This window comes from Lepisosteus platostomus, chromosome 3, assembly GCF_059453375.1.
Source record: "Lepisosteus platostomus isolate fLepPlt1 chromosome 3, fLepPlt1.hap1, whole genome shotgun sequence".
In the NCBI taxonomy this organism is placed as follows: domain Eukaryota; kingdom Metazoa; phylum Chordata; class Actinopteri; order Semionotiformes; family Lepisosteidae; genus Lepisosteus; species Lepisosteus platostomus.
The window spans coordinates 19,815,999-19,836,246 of record NC_142613.1 but is presented as its reverse complement, the minus strand read 5'-3'; the positions used below and the strand labels follow the sequence as shown (position 1 = coordinate 19,836,246).

General features: G+C 37.0%; 1 protein-coding gene across 2 annotated transcripts in view; it reads left to right on the top strand.

Moving 5' to 3' along the window:
• The window catches only part of adcy3a (adenylate cyclase 3a), a 65,224-nt gene that overhangs the window by 40,843 nt on the left and 4,133 nt on the right, over positions 1 to 20,248 (top strand). For both annotated transcript variants that reach the window (XM_088624850.1, XM_088624849.1), the window contains exons 9-19: positions 39 to 181; positions 4,946 to 5,107; positions 6,065 to 6,152; positions 9,771 to 9,887; positions 13,999 to 14,258; positions 14,887 to 14,968; positions 16,600 to 16,758; positions 17,004 to 17,150; positions 17,822 to 17,941; positions 19,049 to 19,175; positions 19,670 to 19,794. In XM_088624850.1, the coding sequence (XP_088480976.1) occupies positions 39 to 181; positions 4,946 to 5,107; positions 6,065 to 6,152; positions 9,771 to 9,887; positions 13,999 to 14,258; positions 14,887 to 14,968; positions 16,600 to 16,758; positions 17,004 to 17,150; positions 17,822 to 17,941; positions 19,049 to 19,175; positions 19,670 to 19,794 (1,530 nt within the window). The remainder of the gene's footprint in view (positions 1 to 38; positions 182 to 4,945; positions 5,108 to 6,064; positions 6,153 to 9,770; positions 9,888 to 13,998; positions 14,259 to 14,886; positions 14,969 to 16,599; positions 16,759 to 17,003; positions 17,151 to 17,821; positions 17,942 to 19,048; positions 19,176 to 19,669; positions 19,795 to 20,248) is intronic.

Genomic DNA, 20,248 nt, shown 5'->3' with positions numbered 1-20,248 from the left:
GAGGTCAACGTCATGACAACTGTTTTCTTTCCCTACAGGTAGTGAATCCTTCATTCCCTAACCCCCGGCGGAGGCTGCGTCTGCGTGACCTGGCCGAGCGAGTGATAGATGCACAACAGAACGAGCAGGAGCTGAACAAGCTTCTGAATGAAGCCCTGCTGGAGAGAGAAACTGTGCAGGCGTAAGGCCAAGGGATGGGAGGGTGGTGTACTTGGCTTATTTCTTTATATACTGTATTTTATTATGGGAACAAGGCTGGACAGCACAATACAAACTTAAACAGAAAGTATCCATCCATTTTCCAAACACTTTATTAATATAAAGAGTTGCAGAGGAGAACCAGATCCCCTTCTGGCAAGCAACAAGCGCAGGGTAAGATATACCCTGGACAGGACAGCGGTCCATCACAGACCACACACGACACACACACATATAATTTTCTCAGAAGCCACTTAACCTACTTGTACGTCTTTGGACTGTGGGAGGAATCTAGAGGTCCCAGAGGAAACCCATGTGAATATGGGGAGAACAAATATTACCAACGTAGATAGCTGATAGACTGAATTGTACCCAGGGCTCCAGCACTGCGAAACACATTGCTAAGCACTTTGCCACCATACCACCTGAACTTTACCTTTAATTAGTAAAAGTATCAAGCAAAACAGGAAGTGATTGAGAGGGATTCTGAAAAGAAAAAGTATCATCAGCATACAGTGAGATATTATACCGTGCATTTTCAGTATTGGCAGGGATATTTGCTGTGGATTGCTGCAGTACCTGTGCTAAATGGTCTAATGAGATGGTGAACAACAACACAGCAAAGGTGCAGCCCTGACAAGTACCTATGGATATTGCAAACTAAGACAGCATATTGTTACAAATGGGGGGTTACGAACATGGTGAAAATCCAGGAATTGACCAAGTGGTTTAGTCAATCAGTGAAATAATTATTCATAACCCCCAACTTGTACAGTACGTGATTTCTAACCATATACCCGAGCGGCTGGTATAACTAGAGGCATGTGAATTCTTTATTCTCTGGCACAGGTTTGTTGAGTAATAATCCAGGCACACTTGGTTAATACAAATATTAGACACGAAACATACAACACACAAAGTTACATTATATACAGTATTTACAGACAAGGCATTTCAGAGGCCTAACATTCTGGTCACCCAGAAAACTCCAGACTGCTACTAAGCACTAAACTTTTATTATGCCTACAGAGAAGAGATGAGCCAGACAAGAGATGAGCTGCCTTCTAACTAATTACAAAGCAACCTGCAGTTAAATCTTTCTCTCTGCACCCTGGATGCCACAAAATACAGTAAATGGGAGCCTATATCCCAATCCATAAAATGCATCCTAATCAGGAAAGATGTTTCTAACTGAGGTATCTTTTACACAGGAAACCCAAATTCCCAAAAAAGCAGCATAGCACACTTTAAAAAGGTTCAAAGGTTTGGATGATCAGGAAAGTAGGGACTCTCGCCTGGCACAAGCTTCATGTTCAACTCCTCTGGACTGCTCTCTCTTTTCCCTGCTCTCCTTGTTTCTTCCTTCTTCCTTTCTCTTTCTTCTCTTTGTGCTCTTAATGTCATCTTATATTGTCTGTGTCTGTATTGCTTCTTGCCTATCATTAACCCACAGCTTCCCTACGTATATTAAGGTAAACTTTACTATTGTTTCTGTTCAAAGGACTCCCCAGACCTCAGCAGACATCCTCTATCCTTTGAGGTTAGAAGTATTTACTCTTCCCAGTGTCACAAACTTTATCTAAAATCAAAGAGACACTTCTAAGTCACCTAAAGCTGTAATAATATGTTATTTGCAATAACCACAGATGAGGGGTTTGTATATAATATTTTAATAATTTTGATCAAATCTACACCTAGACTTATATGATGTAAAATCACTCCAGTCCCATTCCAGGATGTTAAAAATAGAATGGATATTGTGGAAAAGGTGACAAACATCAGTAATCAAGTGACTCTCAACAAAGCCTAGAAATGTTGATTTGACTTATTCATGTAGTTCTTACGCATGTATAACAATACCTTTTAATACAGTTTAACATTAAATTTATTAAGCACACAAGGCAATAGAAAGCATACAAAGAGGGGTCCTATTAATTTTTCATTAGCAATGACATTACAGAAGTATAAACACTCCTATTAAAGGAGCATCTCTCCACAACTAACTTCTTGAGTATCAGGAGCCCCATCAATGCTAGAAGGCAAGTAGTAACTATGACACCCGAAGAAAGCTCCACAGCTGAAACGTTGTGTTTCTTTACTTTTCTTTTCATCATGGAATAAACCTTTACTTGTTCCTTTGCAGCCTATGCATGCTGATGTAGCTCCCAACATGAACTGTGGGGGGAATACCATCAAAACTAGGGGATTCGCCTGTGTTCATACTCTATAAACTTTCAATTGCAATGAGTCAAAGACATTGGATCACCTAGATCAATTGTCCCACTTTGAGAGAGTGATAATTTTTTTAAATTAAAAATAATAAAATTTTAATAATAAAATGTAAAAAACATTTTTCATTAATATATTACTTTTAACTAATGGTCACTACAGCCATTTTTTGGTATTTAACTTATCTCATGCATTGGAGTTTTCAAAACATGCAATCTTTGCAGTCTTTATACTGCTTTTTATTGTATATTAGTTTATTAGTGAGTCTGCCTTATCTCAATATCTTGTTTTATTCATCTGCTTTTTACTACTTGTTTAAACAAGTGCCGATTATTAAAGAAAACTCAGTGTTTTGTCAGATTTCCTGCATGTTTTAAACTGCCATCAAATTTCACATTTGGCTTAGTAAAAACAATAGGATACAATTTTGCATTTGTAAAATGTACAGTGAGGATCTTTTCACAAATGAGTCAGTTGTGAACATCTGTTGAAACTGCTATGATGTATTATGATGCTTACTGGTGCAGCAGACTTGCTTTGTTGCTTACAAATGTGACAAGTAAAAAACTAGAGTGCCGGATTTATGGATACAGGTGTCATGGTTACCGGTGTTCCTTAGAACACTGATCTCTAAGGTGTCTGTAGAGAAATATGCCTAAAAATACACTTAGGTCACATAGGGATGAACAGGTTGAAAGCAGAGCAAAGGTACAGTACAGTACATGTGTCCTGAATTAAAATGAATATAGAATATTAGATATGGATATAGAAAATGCTATCATGTCATATGAAAATTGACAGAAAATTGACAGAAATAAAGCATAAAGTAGTGTAAAGTGACAATGTAGGTACAGTATATGGGAATATATCATATGGAGCCTCAACCAGCAGATCTGGACAAAGTAGTTCAGGTGGGTCAGCATGTGTATGCTGCAAAGTAACAAGTAATAGGTTTATTCCATGCTGAAAAGAGAAGGGATCTGGACAAAGGCATGATGTAGTAGTCTAAGGAAGGGAGAGGGAGCAGTTAGGAGGGGATACAGACACATGTATAGAAGCAGGAACCAGAATAACAGGTGATTTGTGACAGATGGCTAAGGGGCTGTTGTATTCAGTATTTTTGTGGAAAAGAGGTGGGCTATACTGAGGAGTTCACCCATTCACATTAAATGAAAGAAGATAAAATTCAAATCAACCTCAGGTTTAGTAGACTTGGGAAAGGTCAAGCAATTTTATCCTCCACAAAGTCCTTTTTGGGGATTGGGTTTCGACATCTGGACTAAGAAACATGTGCAAAACTACCTGTCAGCAGTTTTTCATTTAAAACTTAGGAAAACAACGTTTCTAAAAATGTTTGTAAATATTGGAACCTTATCTTATCAATATTCTTTAGTTCTTTTTCCAGTTCAACAGACTATTCATTTTTTTCAACATGGCCTACAGTATGTTGTAATAGCAAAGCACTCAGATATTTTTTTTCCATTGTCGATTAGCTGCTTTACTGTAATTTTAGAACTTTCACAATTTAACACATTTTTCTCACTTTTTCATTAGCAGCATTTGAATTACTTGAAGACGATGCTTATTATTACATTCAATATTATACATTCAATGTTTTCTTTGAACATTTCTAACTTTATTATTTATGTAATTTCTTAACCATTTTGTTCTTTAATTCTCAGCAGTTACAGTATATAACTTTTAAATCAAAATATCCATTGATTTAAAAACCCCACAAATCATATGAAACTCATAACTGAAGTGTTAAAAACTTTAACATTTCAAATAAGGCCAGTACTCTACCTACATAGTCAGAAGCCCTTGATTGACAGCATAATGTCACCTCTCCAGTCTGCTGCCTAATCAGGCCGTAGGCCCAAAGACATCATGAACAGAACGTGCTTAAAAGGATTTTACAAGACCATGAAAATCCTAAATGCATATGTCAAATGCTCCATAAAATGACAGTACTAAATTTCACACATACTGTATGTGTGACAGGAAGTGCAGGCAATGTTATTTGATAAATAAAAAAAATTGAATATTGACTAATTTCAGCGTTTAAATACTGTATGCAGAAATGAGTCAGCAAAATAGAAGTAGGCTCTGCAAGGTGTGGAAAGAAAAGAAGTGGATTTTTTTAAAGCCCAAACAGATAATGTATTTCGACTAAAGCCAAAACAAGAAGAAACAAATGCAAATTAATTGTAAGGATACCATTGAATAACATAAAAGGAATTCCTTCACGCAATTGTGAGGAAGAACAAATAAACCATTCATGATTTCAGATCTATTGGTAACCAGGGTCCACAAAGAAAAGTCTTGTATGGATTAGTCACTCATAATCATATGAGTAGAAAAGAGACCACTTGATCTTGCACTTGTATATTGTTTCTTTTTTTATTTCAGTCACTCAGGATTCCAAATTTCAGTTGAAATATTTAAAAAATTGAACGTATGCCACAGGTAACGGTTTCATGGAACAGTTTGGTTGATGTTCTGTTCTTCTCTTCCTCAGGCTGAAGGGAAAGCACACAAATCGTCTCTCCATGCGCTTTGTGGACCCTGAGATGGAAACTCGGTTCTCTGTAGAGAAGGAGAAACAGAGTGGTGCTGCCTTTAGCTGCTCCTGTGTGGTGCTTTTCTTCACTGCCATTGTGGAGGCACTCATTGACCCGGGGTTAGTTCATATTTATGATCCCCCTTCCAATTTGAAGTCCCCATCTATTCATCTTTTAGTTAAATTCTCTTTTTATCCATCAATCCCCCTTCTTAGGACTTTAACATCTACATTACATGTAGTAGTATATAAAATGTGCCTGTGCTAATAATATTACAGGAGGTTGCCAACAGCCATATCACCCTGCAGCAAACAACTGGCAACCCACTGAAGCTAAGCAGGTGTGAGCCTGGTCAGTACCTGAATAGGAGACCTCCTGGGGAAAACTAAGGTTGCTGCTGGAAGAAGTGGAGCCAGCAGGGGGCTCTCACTCTGTGGTCTGTGTGGGTCCTAATGCCCCAGTATAGTGATCGGACACTATACTGTTCTAACGCTCCGTGGAAACCGAAGGATATGACAAGGCACAGAAAGACGTCATGGCCATCCACTGTAACCAAGGAAGTCTCCAGTCGTGACGATTACTTGTACCACTGGACCCAGGCTTCTGAGGTCGAGAGAGTGGGACTGCCCCATGGGCTTTCCCATTTTAAAAAAAAGCTCTCTCGCACAGTTTTTTTCGTGCAGCTCATCTTCTAAACAGCCGTCATCGTCGGACTCGACGGACAACCATCAGTAAAGGAAGTTAATGATTTTACAACAGTGCATTATCATATTAACTGTTCTAAAATATTCCTGGTGTATTTTCACATTTGTTTTGTGCAATCTGGAATATGTTTGCACACCCCCTGAAACACTAGTTATTACGATTTTTCCCATTTCAAAAAGATTGTATTTTGTAAGTTTTTGTAAGTTTTGTAATGCTGATTTACTCATTTGTATTCAGTGATACATTGATGCAAGTCAAAGTTATGTCATAGAAGTGAAAACGTTTTTTAAGGATTGTGTTATGTTCTCCCCATTATTTATCTTACTAATTACTAATCTGATCAATCCACGCTGTCCTGGATCTCTTCACAGACTCATTGCCAACTATGTGACATTCATTGTTGGAGAGGTGCTGCTCCTCATTCTCACCATTTGTTCTTTGGCAGCCATCTTCCCCCGGGTATGTGCCATTCCCTTTATTTGCATATATGGCCAGAATTAATCCATAAAAAGTCCAAATACAGAGGTCATTTTTCTTAGCAAAGATTTTAGAAATTAAAGAGAGGTTATGTACAACAATGTACAATGTACAACATTCTGGTTAGACCTGACCTCTTCTGGAGTTATGGATACAGTTCTGGTTTCCACTTCACATAGAAAAAGAGTAAAGAACACCCAGAGAAAGTCCCAGAAGAGCAGTAAGACTCTTTAGATGCCTTAATAGTTGCCTTATTAGGAAGCAACACAATCCTTTTGGTCTTAAAAGAAGGTGTTTAAAAATATTTGATTGAGATCTTCAAGATGTTCATGATAATATGTCTTGAAATTTCAAACAGGTATATCAAGTTCAGTAAACAGAATACGGGGACATTTTTTTTCAAAGCCAATATTGCTCTGATAGTAGAAAAACACTTATTTACACAGAAAACTAGCAATGTATGAAATGGAATGTTAGAGCAGATTGTGAAGGTAGAGGTGTTGGAAATCTTCAAATCTTAAGTTTGATCTTGTAATACATTCACTTTATACATAGAAAATTGACAAATTAACAGTTTGTATTTTTTCATCTGTTTGCATCCTTTTTATAGTCTTATGTCTTATACATATCTATTGGATTCTATCTCCTGAATAGAACAGTTTGGAGAGATTAAGTCTTAAACAATGTGTAATTACAAATAGTGTACATACTGTAATAAGAAAGTAAAAAAGCAATGCAAAAAAAAAACTGAAGCATACTCTCCTTGGGTAATAAATTTTGCTCCCATTTGCTTTATATAAGCATAGAGGTAGGCAAAACACCAGGATGAAATGTCAGATTTAAGTTTGTGTTTGTGTATAATCCCTCAAAAAAAAGCTATAAAGACACAAGTTTTCGTTACATCTCTTTCCTACCAAACAGTTGTGAGTTATTGCCCAATGTGATTGTGTGGGTTGAAACATTATGAAACCAATCTAGGACAGACAGACCAATACATTTTGGGCCTTTCTTATGAGAATGGCTGTTTCTAAATTGTTAAGCATGTCCATGACTTGCTGTTTCTGCTGTTAATGTGTTAGAATATTCTTGTTGGTAATAGGTTTGTCAAAGTGGGAACAATGTCAGCTCTACCACTGAATTCTACTCCATTTGATTAACACATTCTGAAAAACAATATGGGACACATACTGTGGCTACAGTATTGAATGTCTTAAATGAGCAATTAATTGAAAGAAAGTAAGAATTTCAAAGCATGGTGCGCTGAAAGACTGTATTTTAGTTAGTGCTTTCATCTATAGTGACATATAGAATCTAGGGAATTAACAGAACTCTGCAATAATCTTGAAGTTAATTGGATTTTTAAATTTTCTGTAAACAATTTGTTGATTAAGAAATAAATAAGGAGTGACTTAAAAACAATAATTCATTCAACTACAGTATAAAGACACAAGACATGAATCATATTGTATTATATAGATTTACAGACAATGTACAATGTGAGTTCTAGAGCTCATAACACCAGCATCTAGTTTTCCCCCACTCCATCACTCACATTATGAAGCCCGCATAGCTGGTCCTCTGAGCTTTTCTAGTTAAATTTGGAAATTTCAAGTACTAAAGCTTCTCATGCCATCTCATCTCCACTCAAATGGGGCTGTTAACTGGTCAAGTATCCATGAATTGGGATCTGCCTGTCTAGTCAAATACTGTATCTCAATTGTGCAATTACCCATCTAGCTAGTGAATCTGATTACAAGGCACTAGGGTGGCTGATTGGCCATAAAGTAATCAATACAGACATAAGGGTCCCCCTGACAATTGACTATATATATATCTTTTAAGCAACCATGAGGATGTTGACCTTTGCATCACTAAACTTCCCATTAATATTTTCTGTAGTTGAAATGCTCAGTTTCATAAACCTTTGTCATAGTAAACAAGGGCTGTTTTTATTAACTTGTTAATTTGACTTAATTAACTGTTAATCAGCTCATAGAAAAAAACGTTATTTTATGTGAATTCATGAAAGTGGAATAAATTGTATGAAATATGGTAATAATAGAAGGTAAATTTAACTGGCCAAAATGTTGGTGATCTGTTATGTACTTTTGTTACTTCTAAGTTTCGGTGAACATTCATTTGTCCTAAGAAGTAGTACTTAGGATTCCTACAGCTCTTTAGAAGTCAGTTAATATAAATATTTACACCCAGAGTCTCAGATCCAGTGAGCAATATGTTGTTTTTTAATGCAAGTGATTTTTAATCCAAGTTTAAACCAAGTTTAATTCCATGTGATTATTTGAATATTCACATACTGTATACTAGGGTCTTGACATTCCCAACTGTCACAAATAACCAAGTCTACAGTACTATACATACAGTACTACTGTATATACTATAGTATATAGTATGCATGGTTAAAGACATACTGTAACTCACCCTTCTATATTATATAAAGTACTAATGCATTGGCTCTAAATTAATTTAAATAACACTTAGAAACTACAAAAACCAACAGTATTCATAAACTAATCAGTAAAAATAAATCCCTCCTCTGTATCTTGCAGATTCCTACGCTTTCTTTGCCTCCTTGATTAGCACCACTGTATTGCAACAGGCAGTAAAACTGTTGAACAGCCTGTAAAGTCATCTGCAGCCTATTGTTGCAAATGTTGCCTGACACAGAACACGGAGAACTGTGAATAATATAACAACAAGACCATGTTGAAATGTTAAAGCCGGTTAATGGGCACTTGGGCAGAGGGCAGGGACACTAGCTAGATTTGTTCCAGGATCCTAATGTGTTGCACCGCTAATATCAAAGTTGCAAAGTTGCTAATTTTCATCCCACTCTGCTCTTCTTTCATTCAAAACCCCATCAAGAATCATGAATAAGCCAATTTCTGAATGTTCAATACGCAGATGTTGAGACCCTACAGTGCTGTGCAATTTGTGATAATGCTTTCTAGTTGTCTTTACATTTACGTATAATTATCAAACATTAAACTGTTACTGTTTCTTAACCAACATGATTAACTCAGTGGTGAATATTAGTGGTGCTTGTAGTATAAAGTGTTTCTTGCACAATACATTACTAAAAGTATATATGTATATATCATCTTTTATTTTTATTTTTACTTTTTACTTTTTTTACATCATGACCTCTAAATGCATATTACGTTATGGATGATATAATACGTTCTCCTTTATTACTCTTTAACTCATACTACAGCTCCTAATGCACAAACAGTTATAGTTGCCAGTGCATACTCTTTTATCTATGTTTATGCCATCTGTTTTTTTTTATTTTAGTGCAAAGCTCAGACCACAATTTGTTTCAAAACATTCATCTTCCTTTGACTTTAGAGAGAAATAGAGATGTTGTCTTGCTTTGTCTTTTCATTTTGGATATAAATGAACAGAAAACAACTAAATTTTGAGCACTTCTTCAGCATGTGTTGTATTGAACCCATTCATAAGGTTGAAAACTAAATGAGATCTATAAAGAGTGGTTGTGACACAAGTAATACCTTTTGGAGGGAGCAGTAGTGAGCAAGAAGATTGAACTCCCATGAATGTGTCATTTTCTTCTCCTGGTAGATATTTCCCAAGAAACTGGTCTCATTTTCCACCTGGATAGACCGTACACGCTGGGCCCGAAACACCTGGGCTATGTCTGCCATTTTCATCCTCACCATGGCGGACATTGTGGATATGGTGAGTAGTCTGATTTCTTGGTTTAGTTTGTTTGACCTTGGCAACAAATTTGCACACAGTTAAAGCTTTGAGAATGTTAACTATAAAGACTAATGCAGAGACAAGACATAGAAGGAAAGTAAGACGATTATGAAGGTCTGTTATTCAGGAATGATAATAACATGGGTTCAATTCTGGACCTGGTGTAGTATCTGCACCGAGTTTGTATATTCTCCCCATGTTCACATGGGTTTCCTCCATGTACTCCAGTTTACTTCCACAGTCCAAAAACGTGCTGACATGTCACTGTGTGTGCCCTGCGAGTGGTAGGTATAATTAGAAACACCTGAGTTCTTTGTTCTCTGGCACAGCCTTGGTGAAAAGAGTAATAATAATTTAGGCACACTGAGTTAAACATTTATTAATAATGACAATGACAAAGTATACAACATACAACATAAACATACTGTACAAGTTGCACTATTTACTATCAATGCATCCTAGAGGGTTACATCCTGACCAACCAGAAAAATTCCAGATTGCTACAAAGTACTCAGGTGCTCTGTAACACCTACACAGGCCAACAAGAGAGATCAACCTGCCTTCTGAACCAACAGACATGGCTTACAGTTAATTCTCTCTCTCTGTAAACCATCCGGTTTACAAAATTGTTGGGAACCTACTATATCTCCCTATTTTAAATATGCACCCACTACCCAGTAGAGGCTGTTTTTAATTGAGGGATTCTTTGCACAAGAAATAAAAGTTTCCTACAAACAACTGAATGGCAAGCTCTCTTAACAAGGTTCAAATACTTAACTCCTATCTGGTCTTCATGGATGCTCTGGCTAAGGAGCTCTTGTTTGGCATATGCTTTATTTTCAGTGTCCTCCTTTCTCCTCTTTCTCTCTTTTTGCCTCATTCCTTGTCCTCCTTTCTCTTCTTCTCCTGTCTTCTTTCTGTCTCTTCCCATGTCTGTACTTTCCTCGTGTTTTATGCTGTGTTCCTGTACTATTGATTAATTATCTAGAACTTTTAAATAACCAGGGTAAACCAGAAGATTAATTTGATCAATGTGTCTCACACCAAGCACAACTAAGTAAACACCATAGATTCTTCCTTGCTTTGAAGTACAGAGAACTGTAAATGTTTAACCCAGTGAGGTGTTAACCATTATATCTAGATTCTTAAACAACACTTCAGTAGTCACATCCAATAGCCATAACAATATCATAATAATCAACATAACCTTTGCTTTAAAATGTGCAAAAAACAGAGGTACATATCAAATCAGGACTGCAAGATTCCTGCAACTACATATTCCAAATATGCCTTTTGCCTGTGTCTTTTAGTTTGCCTCTATCCAATATATATAGAAATCAGATAAATAAATTTGTAGCTGAGGATTGGATCAAAGTTTTGATTTATTTCAGACATCTGTTGACTAGCATTTAATTATATCAATTTATATTGCTACGGCATCAAATGAGTATAAGTTTGTATTTCATCTGACTAACTTCATACTTTTTATGAATACTTTAAGCAATTTGGCAATTGTGGCTGCTTTAAAATGACAGGCATTGGGTAGTAAACCTTTTTTTCATTTTATTGTAATCAGAATAACAATCAAAAGCTTATACAGGATAGCAACAATGGAGCAATGCAATATTATTTCCAACACACCTATGATGTCTCTTAGAAATGTTCTATCCTTTTTAAAATACCCCCCCCCACCACCTAAATCTAAAATAAAATGAACAACTGTATTGTGGAAATGTTTGAATACTTTCACAAAACTGTGTTCTGTCATTTTGGGCAATTGCCATATTGAAAATCTTCTCCCTGTGAGAGTTATGGTGAAATCCCTTTGAAATCCAATGAATTCTATTATTACAGGTTATCTGACACCAAAAGGTGAGGTCAGTGTTCAGATACCATCATTTCAACTTAAGCAGCTAGAATAATCCATTCTTTACACTTGGGGCAGCAAATGTTCCCTTAAATATGATTGAAGAGACCCTGATATTAACATTTTCATCTCAACTGACAGACACAAACTGAATCATTTTAATGTGGGTCTTTGGGTTATTTTGTGTGAGCTTAGACTACTGATACCTGGTTCAACTCTAGGCCATCAAATTCTCTCTGAACCTGGTATCTCTGAGGTTCAGACATCAACTTAATCAGTATCCTAAAATGGTAGCCAATAGAATGCATTTTAAGTCATGATGGATATTTCACTTAATCTTGTTAAAGAAAACAGCCAGTTGTAATGTTTATATGTAATGTTGTATATAATTTCACAAACATCACATTTAATGTTATCTGCAGCACACAACTATCCAAATGTTTGCATAGTGTAAAAGAAGTACTACAGCCTTACAGGAAACAGCAACAAAGCTCTTAAGTTATTTGGCAGACTTTAAGTCATTAAGTGCAATTAAGTGAACGTTAAGTGCAATAGCATTTGTAAGGGTACAACTGAAGTCTTATAGCCTTGCTTAATAAATTGCATTATTAAAAAAAGATTTGTGTCAAAACCTATTTAAAAAGGAGGTCCCACTGAGCTTTTGTTTGTTTAATGTGAAGCTTCAGCAAGGGTTTCGGAATTAATGCCTGACAATGGTGTGAGGGCAAAGTACAATGCAGAAGGGACTTTCATTCATGTGTGATGTTAAACTATTTTCATAACTATTGATTATTAACGATATTTTGGCAAAGGGTTGTATGAAGTTCAGTGCTCTCTTTTTTTCTCTGTGTAGTGGGATTCATAATGATTGCCATGCACCCTAAAAGGCCCTGCTGAGGCTCCCAACTTAAGATGCGTTTTCCATGTTATGGAATCATGTAGGAGATATTTCCGTAGCTTGTTTTAGAATAAATGTCCCAATAGAGACACTTTTGCTGTTTTGACAGGAATAATATGATGTTATTAAACAATAGTCTTTGTCTAGGAGAGAAGGAAAATTGCTTCTTCCTTAAACACTCTTGCACTATTGGCTTTGGGTGTTTAATTAATTCCCCTGAGAGCTCCATTACCACTGCCTAGTCAGTTACTGTACCTTTTAATAGCATACAGCCATCATCGCTCCATGGTGAAGCTCCACAAGAGCTTTTGTGCCTGTTCCTTATTGTTTTTCACAATTGCTTTATTGACTGTTTTAGGTCTGCTTTAGGTCAAAAGCTTTTTGCAATTTCAATTTGTGACTGGATGCCATTTTTACTAAATTTCTTGTATCTTGGATATATAAGAAGAAAATCAGATTGGTATGATTTATGTTTATGCAACTAATGCAAGGTTGACAAAGGCAGAAATGTTAGAATAAAATTATGGTTTTGGGAGTAGATCAATTGTTTGCAGCAGCTCTAAAAAGTGGCTTGACAAATCCCTCCTGTTTGTGTTTAAGCTTTGTAAAGAACATGAGACACTCTAGGCATGGTGGTGCAGTGGTTTCTGGGAAATTGGCCCTGGCGTGAGTGTGTGGATGCATGTTTGTGCATCTTCCCTGAGATGGACGGGCATCCCATCCGGAGTGTGTGCTTCCTGTTGCTTGCTGGGATAGGCTCCGACTCTCCAGCGACCCTGAACTGGAAGAAGCAGTTGAAAATGGATGGATGGATGAGATACTCTAGTCTGAAAAGTGCAATTTCATTCTTGCATTTGATAATGAGTACATACATTAAATATTTCTTAAAACATTGTCTTAGTCTTTTCTTTACAGGCATTCTCTTATGTGATTTCAAAATTAGTTCTTTTAAAATTAGTTATAAATGGCAAAAGATGAATGTACCATAGTCGCTTGGAATTCATTTGTCTATATTTCCGTCATTAACACACTGGGGTTTAACAATACCATGCTTAAGTGATGTCTTACATAGATGTGATTTTTAAAATGCTCATACTGGAAGAGTTCAATACAACTCGCAAAATAGGATACCATCATGCTGAGATTGCCACAGAGTTCTATAATGTTCTTCATTTAGGACTACATTTAAATCTATTCACTAATTATTAATTTATTTATTCCATTCTTGCCTGTTAGTGTTTTATTTTAGTCTTGCATGGTATCTATTAATGGTACAATTCTTCTGAACTTGCACTCCATTTGAACAATTGTATTCTGTCTTACAGCTCAGCTGTCTGCAGCCCCCTCATTCATCTCAGAACAACACTGTGATGGGTGTGACAGCAGGAGGCTGTGTAGACAATCCTAAGTACTACAGCTACATTGCAGTGCTGGCTCTGTTGGCCACCACCATGCTGGTGCAAGTCAGTCACATGGTGAAGCTTACTCTCATGTTGCTCATCACTATAGCAACTGGCGTGGTTAATATTTACAGCTGGAGGGACATTTTTGACCAGTATGACCAAATGCGCTTCAAAACGTACATGTGAGTGGGACCTAACCATGGCTCTTTTCTTTATTGCTAAGGGAAACAAAGAACATTTTACAAAACCTCACTGGTTATTATTGGCTGCAGTGGAAAGATTACACTTAATTCACCTTTTAATTTAGAGTTACAATTTTCATAACTATGGTACAGTGAATTCTTTTTTTTATTTGTTGATTAGATATGGCTTAGTATATCCAACTGTTAGAAAATTGAAAGTCCACTTTCATCTGTTATTATTCTTGAAGGACATATTAGGACTTTTTCAAGCCTAAAAGGAATAATAGATTTTTTAAATAGATTTATATATGTAAAGAGTAACATTTTAGATTTGTTGTTATTGTGGGATTTGGTCAACCAAATCAAAATATTGTTTTTAGAAGCAGTTTAGTAATAAAACCAATACACGCAGGAAGTACTGGAATACTACTGCATGTTTCATTGTTTCCTCTATGTACAGTACCTATCTGACAATAGGTGAGATTTAATATCCTACTGTATGACATGGCACATACTTTACAGCCACTTGCATCAGAATGCCTGCTATTGCTACAGGAACAAAAGATACTGTAGCATAATTCCAAGCTAAAAATGGGAAACTGAAAGGAACTGTTCTGATCAATTCCAGGTCCTCCCTTGTTCCCTCAAAATATTCCATGACAGTGATGATCTTCATAATGATGCTCAGCTTCTACTACTTTGCCCGTCATGTAAGTACATTTTAATTTTTGCAGTACATAGGCTGCATAAGAGAGAAACAAAGTTTAAATCTGAGTAAAGACAAGCCTCCTGCAGATTTCTCACAATAAAAAATGTAGAATTTAACACACAGATGCCTCCCCATCCACATGCATTTAGAAATGACTGAATACAAATGAGTGTAGAATCCTGTGGGGAGGGAGTGAGAGCTTTTGAAATGTAATAATATATGTTAGTATATTCCTTTTTATTACCATCCTCTGGGAGTGATGAGGGTTAGGACATTAGAGACATCTATTCCAGTCAGTCTTCATTTTCAAAGAATTTTGTGAAAATATCTTGATACAGTTGTGCTTAAAGATGGGTAGATTTGCAGTCCTAGATATACTGAGCTTCAAAAGAAATTAGGAACTTTATGCAAGGTGCATTGTGTCAGGAGCAGTTCTTTCCGGGCCCTATGCGGACGACACGATCCGGAAGGTGAAGAAACAATAGGGAAAAATATCATGCAGGAGTGGGTCAGGAGACGGGGGCGTGTCCGAGGTGAGCAGGTGTCCAGGGGAAGTGAGTCCGGGGCAAACAATCCAAGCATAAATCCAAAAGGGAAATCCAAAATGGGAGGCAGATTCCAAGACCAGGGGATCCATCCAAAGTAATTAAAAACCAGAACCGGGTTGGGACCGGCGGGACAGGGAATCAGGAACAGGAAACTAAAACCATAACGGAGCCAGACGCAGCAGGACCCCGGGCTCTCACGAAACGGGATTCAATGAGAAGTGCCGGGCAAACAACTGCGTCTGGCTTTAAAGGTGGAACTAAAGAGGGGCTGGAATAAGGAACAGGTGTGGGGAATGGGACAGAACGAGGAAGGGCTGGAGCGCCCTTAAGAGGAGGAGTAACGATCGTGACACATTGCCTGCACTTTGAATATCTGCTCCACTGAATATGCTTTTTTTTACAGTTATGTCAACAAATGTCCTACTGTATAATTTTAGTGATCAAACAAAATCACAGTTTGGCGTTTATGAAAAACCTTTAGACGCTTACGGACATTCTGGGCAGAATTCTGTTTTATTGATGGTCTCTCTTAGCGTGGCAGTTTCTTTCATCAGAAGTTCTTGTGAATTAGTAGTGTGGCATGGACAGTCACATGATTATTGTCAAGTTGTTGTCATGAAGAAAGCACAGAATTGGTCCGGAGATCCTGTCCATGCATTTATGAATAGTGATGTCCAGTTGGGGTAGGAGTCCACATGTTTCTGTCTGCGGAACTACAGAACGAGATGAGTCAGTCTGGGCATTATATCATCGGTGTCTTTAAGATGGAGCCATTTTAAAATGGCCATGTTTGGGAGTAGGAAAACACAAAAAATGTCCAATTTATGAGAGCCCTTTCGCACAAAACCTTCCTATACAGATGGAACAGAGAAGTTGACCAGTTCCTGGACTTATTTCCAAGGTGAAATAAGGCTGGCCATAGCCTTGCTGCTACAAAGTAGCATCTGAAATATATAAGGAACCTGCAAAAAACAAGCCTGTTTTTAGGGGATAATAAAGACGTTTGAACAGTATTGTAATAAACTCACTCAGTAATATGTCTGTACAATTTCTCTTCAGCCACTGTTTTTTTTTCTTGCCCCAGGTGGAGAAGCTGGCTCGCACGCTGTTCCTGTGGAAGATTGATGTTCATGACCAGAAGGAGAAGGTATACGAGATGCGTCGCTGGAATGAAGCTCTTGTAACCAACATGCTGCCTGAACATGTGGCTCGTCACTTTCTAGGCTCTAAGAAACGAGACGAGGTAAGAGACAGAGGGTAGTTCAAATGAAGCATATAGGAAGAAAATGATTAAATTAATGGAGCAGTTAACCCTGAAAAAGAAAGGAAAATCTGAGATGTGGAATGAGAAAAAATATTACTGGAAGAAATAAACGTATACTACCTGTATTAGAATTTTAAAAAATCAGATCCGGGGAGAATGTCAGATAACTGAAACCTGTGAAAAAACTTTTTTCTAATGACTCACTGTCTCTGTTTTATATATAGGAGCTCTACAGCCAATCATATGATGAGATTGGTGTCATGTTTGCATCAATCCCCAATTTCTCTGACTTCTACACTGAAGAGAGCATTAACAATGGAGGAATCGAGTGTTTGCGGTTTCTTAATGAGATCATCTCTGATTTCGACAGTGTGAGTAATCCTTTTAATCTGCAAGCCTTTACTACTGTGTAACCAAGGCCTCTTATGTAAGTCAATATTAATTATTTACGTTGATATAATTCAAAATATGTGATATAGTTCAATGTGAATTTCAGATCTTGTTTATCAACAAAGTAAGTCTGTTTTAAATGAGATCCTGAGTTGCCACATTGCCTTTTAAAATCTTTACAGTTTTAAGTATCATTGTTGTGTCATGTACCATTTATTGTTAAACAAAATACATTCCAAATGGGGGAGAATATGTGAGTAAAGAAAATGTAACAAGAATGGCTAAGGTACAGTGTATAAAATATTAAGCAAAAGCTTAAGGGCATGATATAATTAACTTATAGAACTTCATGAAGAATGTTTTCTATGATTTTGGTTACTTGCTGAATGAAGGTCTGGGAAGCATTCAATGCATAGCAATTACAATAAATGCCTATATAAAATCATGGCATATATAAACATTATCATCATTCTGCCTTAGTAGCCTTTAACAGAGGATAATTTGTGGGGGGCATGATGCAAGTTTACAACATTTTGATAGAAACTGACAAGGTCAATACAGAGTTATAGTAAGCTAAAAATGAAGCAGAGACTCATGACTAAATTGATAAAATCAACTGAGTTTATCTGTAATTCTTTACATTGCCCTACAGCTCCTCGATGAACCTCAGTTTCGATGCATTACGAAAATCAAAACCATTGGCAGCACATACATGGCAGCCTCTGGTGTCACTCCAGACATAAACACCAATGGATTCAACAACAGTCTGAAGGTAAGGCCTTTAACTTGCGACCTGCAGTACAAACCTACAGTATATGTGAGTTTTCAGTGAAATGTGAATATCTGTTGAACTGCAAAAAAGTACAGAAAATAATATTTTTTTTCCTTGAATTAGTTTATCTGTCTGTACAGTCAGGTTTTACTAGTGTGTCACAATATATCCAAAGAATATATAATATAATTGCATACTCACTAGGAGTAACAAAACCCAAGAATTAAGTGTACTGAAAGGATTATGGAGTGTTTTAGTCAAATTTGGCTTGGCTGAAGGCTAGCCTCCTGGCCACAGGACGAAGAGGCTAGGACCCCAGCCTCCATGCAGAGGAGGAGTGACCAAGGGGCAGCTGCAGAGGTGGAGGTGGGGTGCAAAAAGATGTACTGTATGTGAGGGAGAGAATGGGATAGTGTACTGTATTTATAATGTTTTATGAGAGGAAATGACATCAGGAGTGATTGTGAATTACTGACAGCTGAGTCTGATTGAACTTGGCTGTTGTCATCCCTCCTGAAAATTCATTATAAAATCCATTACTTAAAGTTGAATAAGAAATGAAAGAGAATGCACTGACAAACACTTACAGTAAATGGCAGTGTTTGTGGGGTGTTCATCCATGGTCCTTGAGAGACACAGATTCTTCTGTTTTTCATTCCAGCATAGTTCTCTGTTAATTAAATTAATTGAGCAAATTCATTTACTTTAACTTTAAGCTTTGAGTTTAATTAGTCAAGAATAATTTGATCATTATCTAGTGAATGAAGATGTCACACTTCAAATCTGGGGTGTGAGACCACTGCTCAATTTCCATAAGGTTTTGTGTGATTGAATTTATGAGAAATGACAGAGCTTAAATCTGAATCATACAGTACACCAGGATTTCTTTTTTCTCTCTATATTGTTTTCTTTGTAGATTACCTCTAGCTGTGTACATTTTTATTGTAAAATATCCTGTGGTTATTTCCTCTAATACAAATTAGAAGGAAGTATGTGGATATTGAGAACCACATTGAGTCTATTAAATGTCTAAGACACATCACACACGGATGATAGATGTCCATGCTACGGCAACTGTGCCGTTCTGTTTTTCTTTTCTGTCGCCAGAAAGAGGAGTTATCAGACAAGGAGCGATGGCAGCACCTGGCAGATCTGGCTGATTTTGCCCTGGCCATGAAGGTCACCCTAATGAACATCAACTACCAGTCCTTTAACAACTTCATGCTGCGTATTGGTTAGTGTCTGATGCCGCATCACCGGAAGAACCTAATGTCTTGAAAGTAAAGGCCTGTCACCCTCTTTTGTTAAAAAAATACTCTGTAGTGCTTAAAGAGATCCGGCATCTTACTACAATGCACAATGCTGCCGTAATGATGGTGTACAACAGCTCTTGCAGTCAGAAATGACTTTTCTTTCCATTCTGAAAAGTCACACAAAGCCCACCAAAGTGCTTGCTACAAAAGGCTTTGTTTGCTTAATTGCCTGCATTTTAGAGAACCTTAGGGGAAAATGATACCTTGCATGAAAAGTGTTTTTTGTCAAAAATCTAGGCATTGCTTGCAAACATAGTATCTCCATCTATAAAAGTTTAGGTATCGAATGACAGAATGCCATTCAGCCCATCTTCCTCATTTGGTTGCTCCTAGCTCAGTGATCCAAACATTTCATCCAGTAGTTTCTTGGAAGTAAAATTCATATTTTGAATTTTGTGTGTGCTGTCATGCTTAGGTTTGAATAAGGGTGCAGTGCTGGCAGGAGTGATAGGAGCACGGAAACCTCACTATGACATCTGGGGCAACACTGTGAATGTGGCCAGCCGAATGGAGTCTACTGGAGTGATGGGCAACATTCAGGTATACAGGGACAGTAGGATTTTCAAAAGTTTGTAACCAGTCAATTTACAGTAAAGACATCATTAGTAATAGACAACAGATGTTTGGATCCAAAGGAAATTAGATTTAGGAGCTTGATCAATAATCTGTCATACTGAAAGTAAGGATTTAGAGAAATTAAATTTAGAGAAAAAAATAGGTAGCTTCTTGTGCGAGCTACATAGATTAACTGAAAATGTAGTGTTGAAAAAGAGCAAGCCTGGCTTGTTGGTGTTGCAAGAAATGGATAAATCCCACATAGAGCAGATTGAAATTAGGTACTGGTGTTTGGAGGGTTGATTGAAAAGTCCAGAATCACACTTGAAATATTGAAAAATTGGACTAGAACAGTACAGTAGCTCTGATGCACGTTGGCTTCAATTAACAAGGATATTATTCTCAAACTATAAGGAGCCTGAATGCCTTTTCTCTGTCT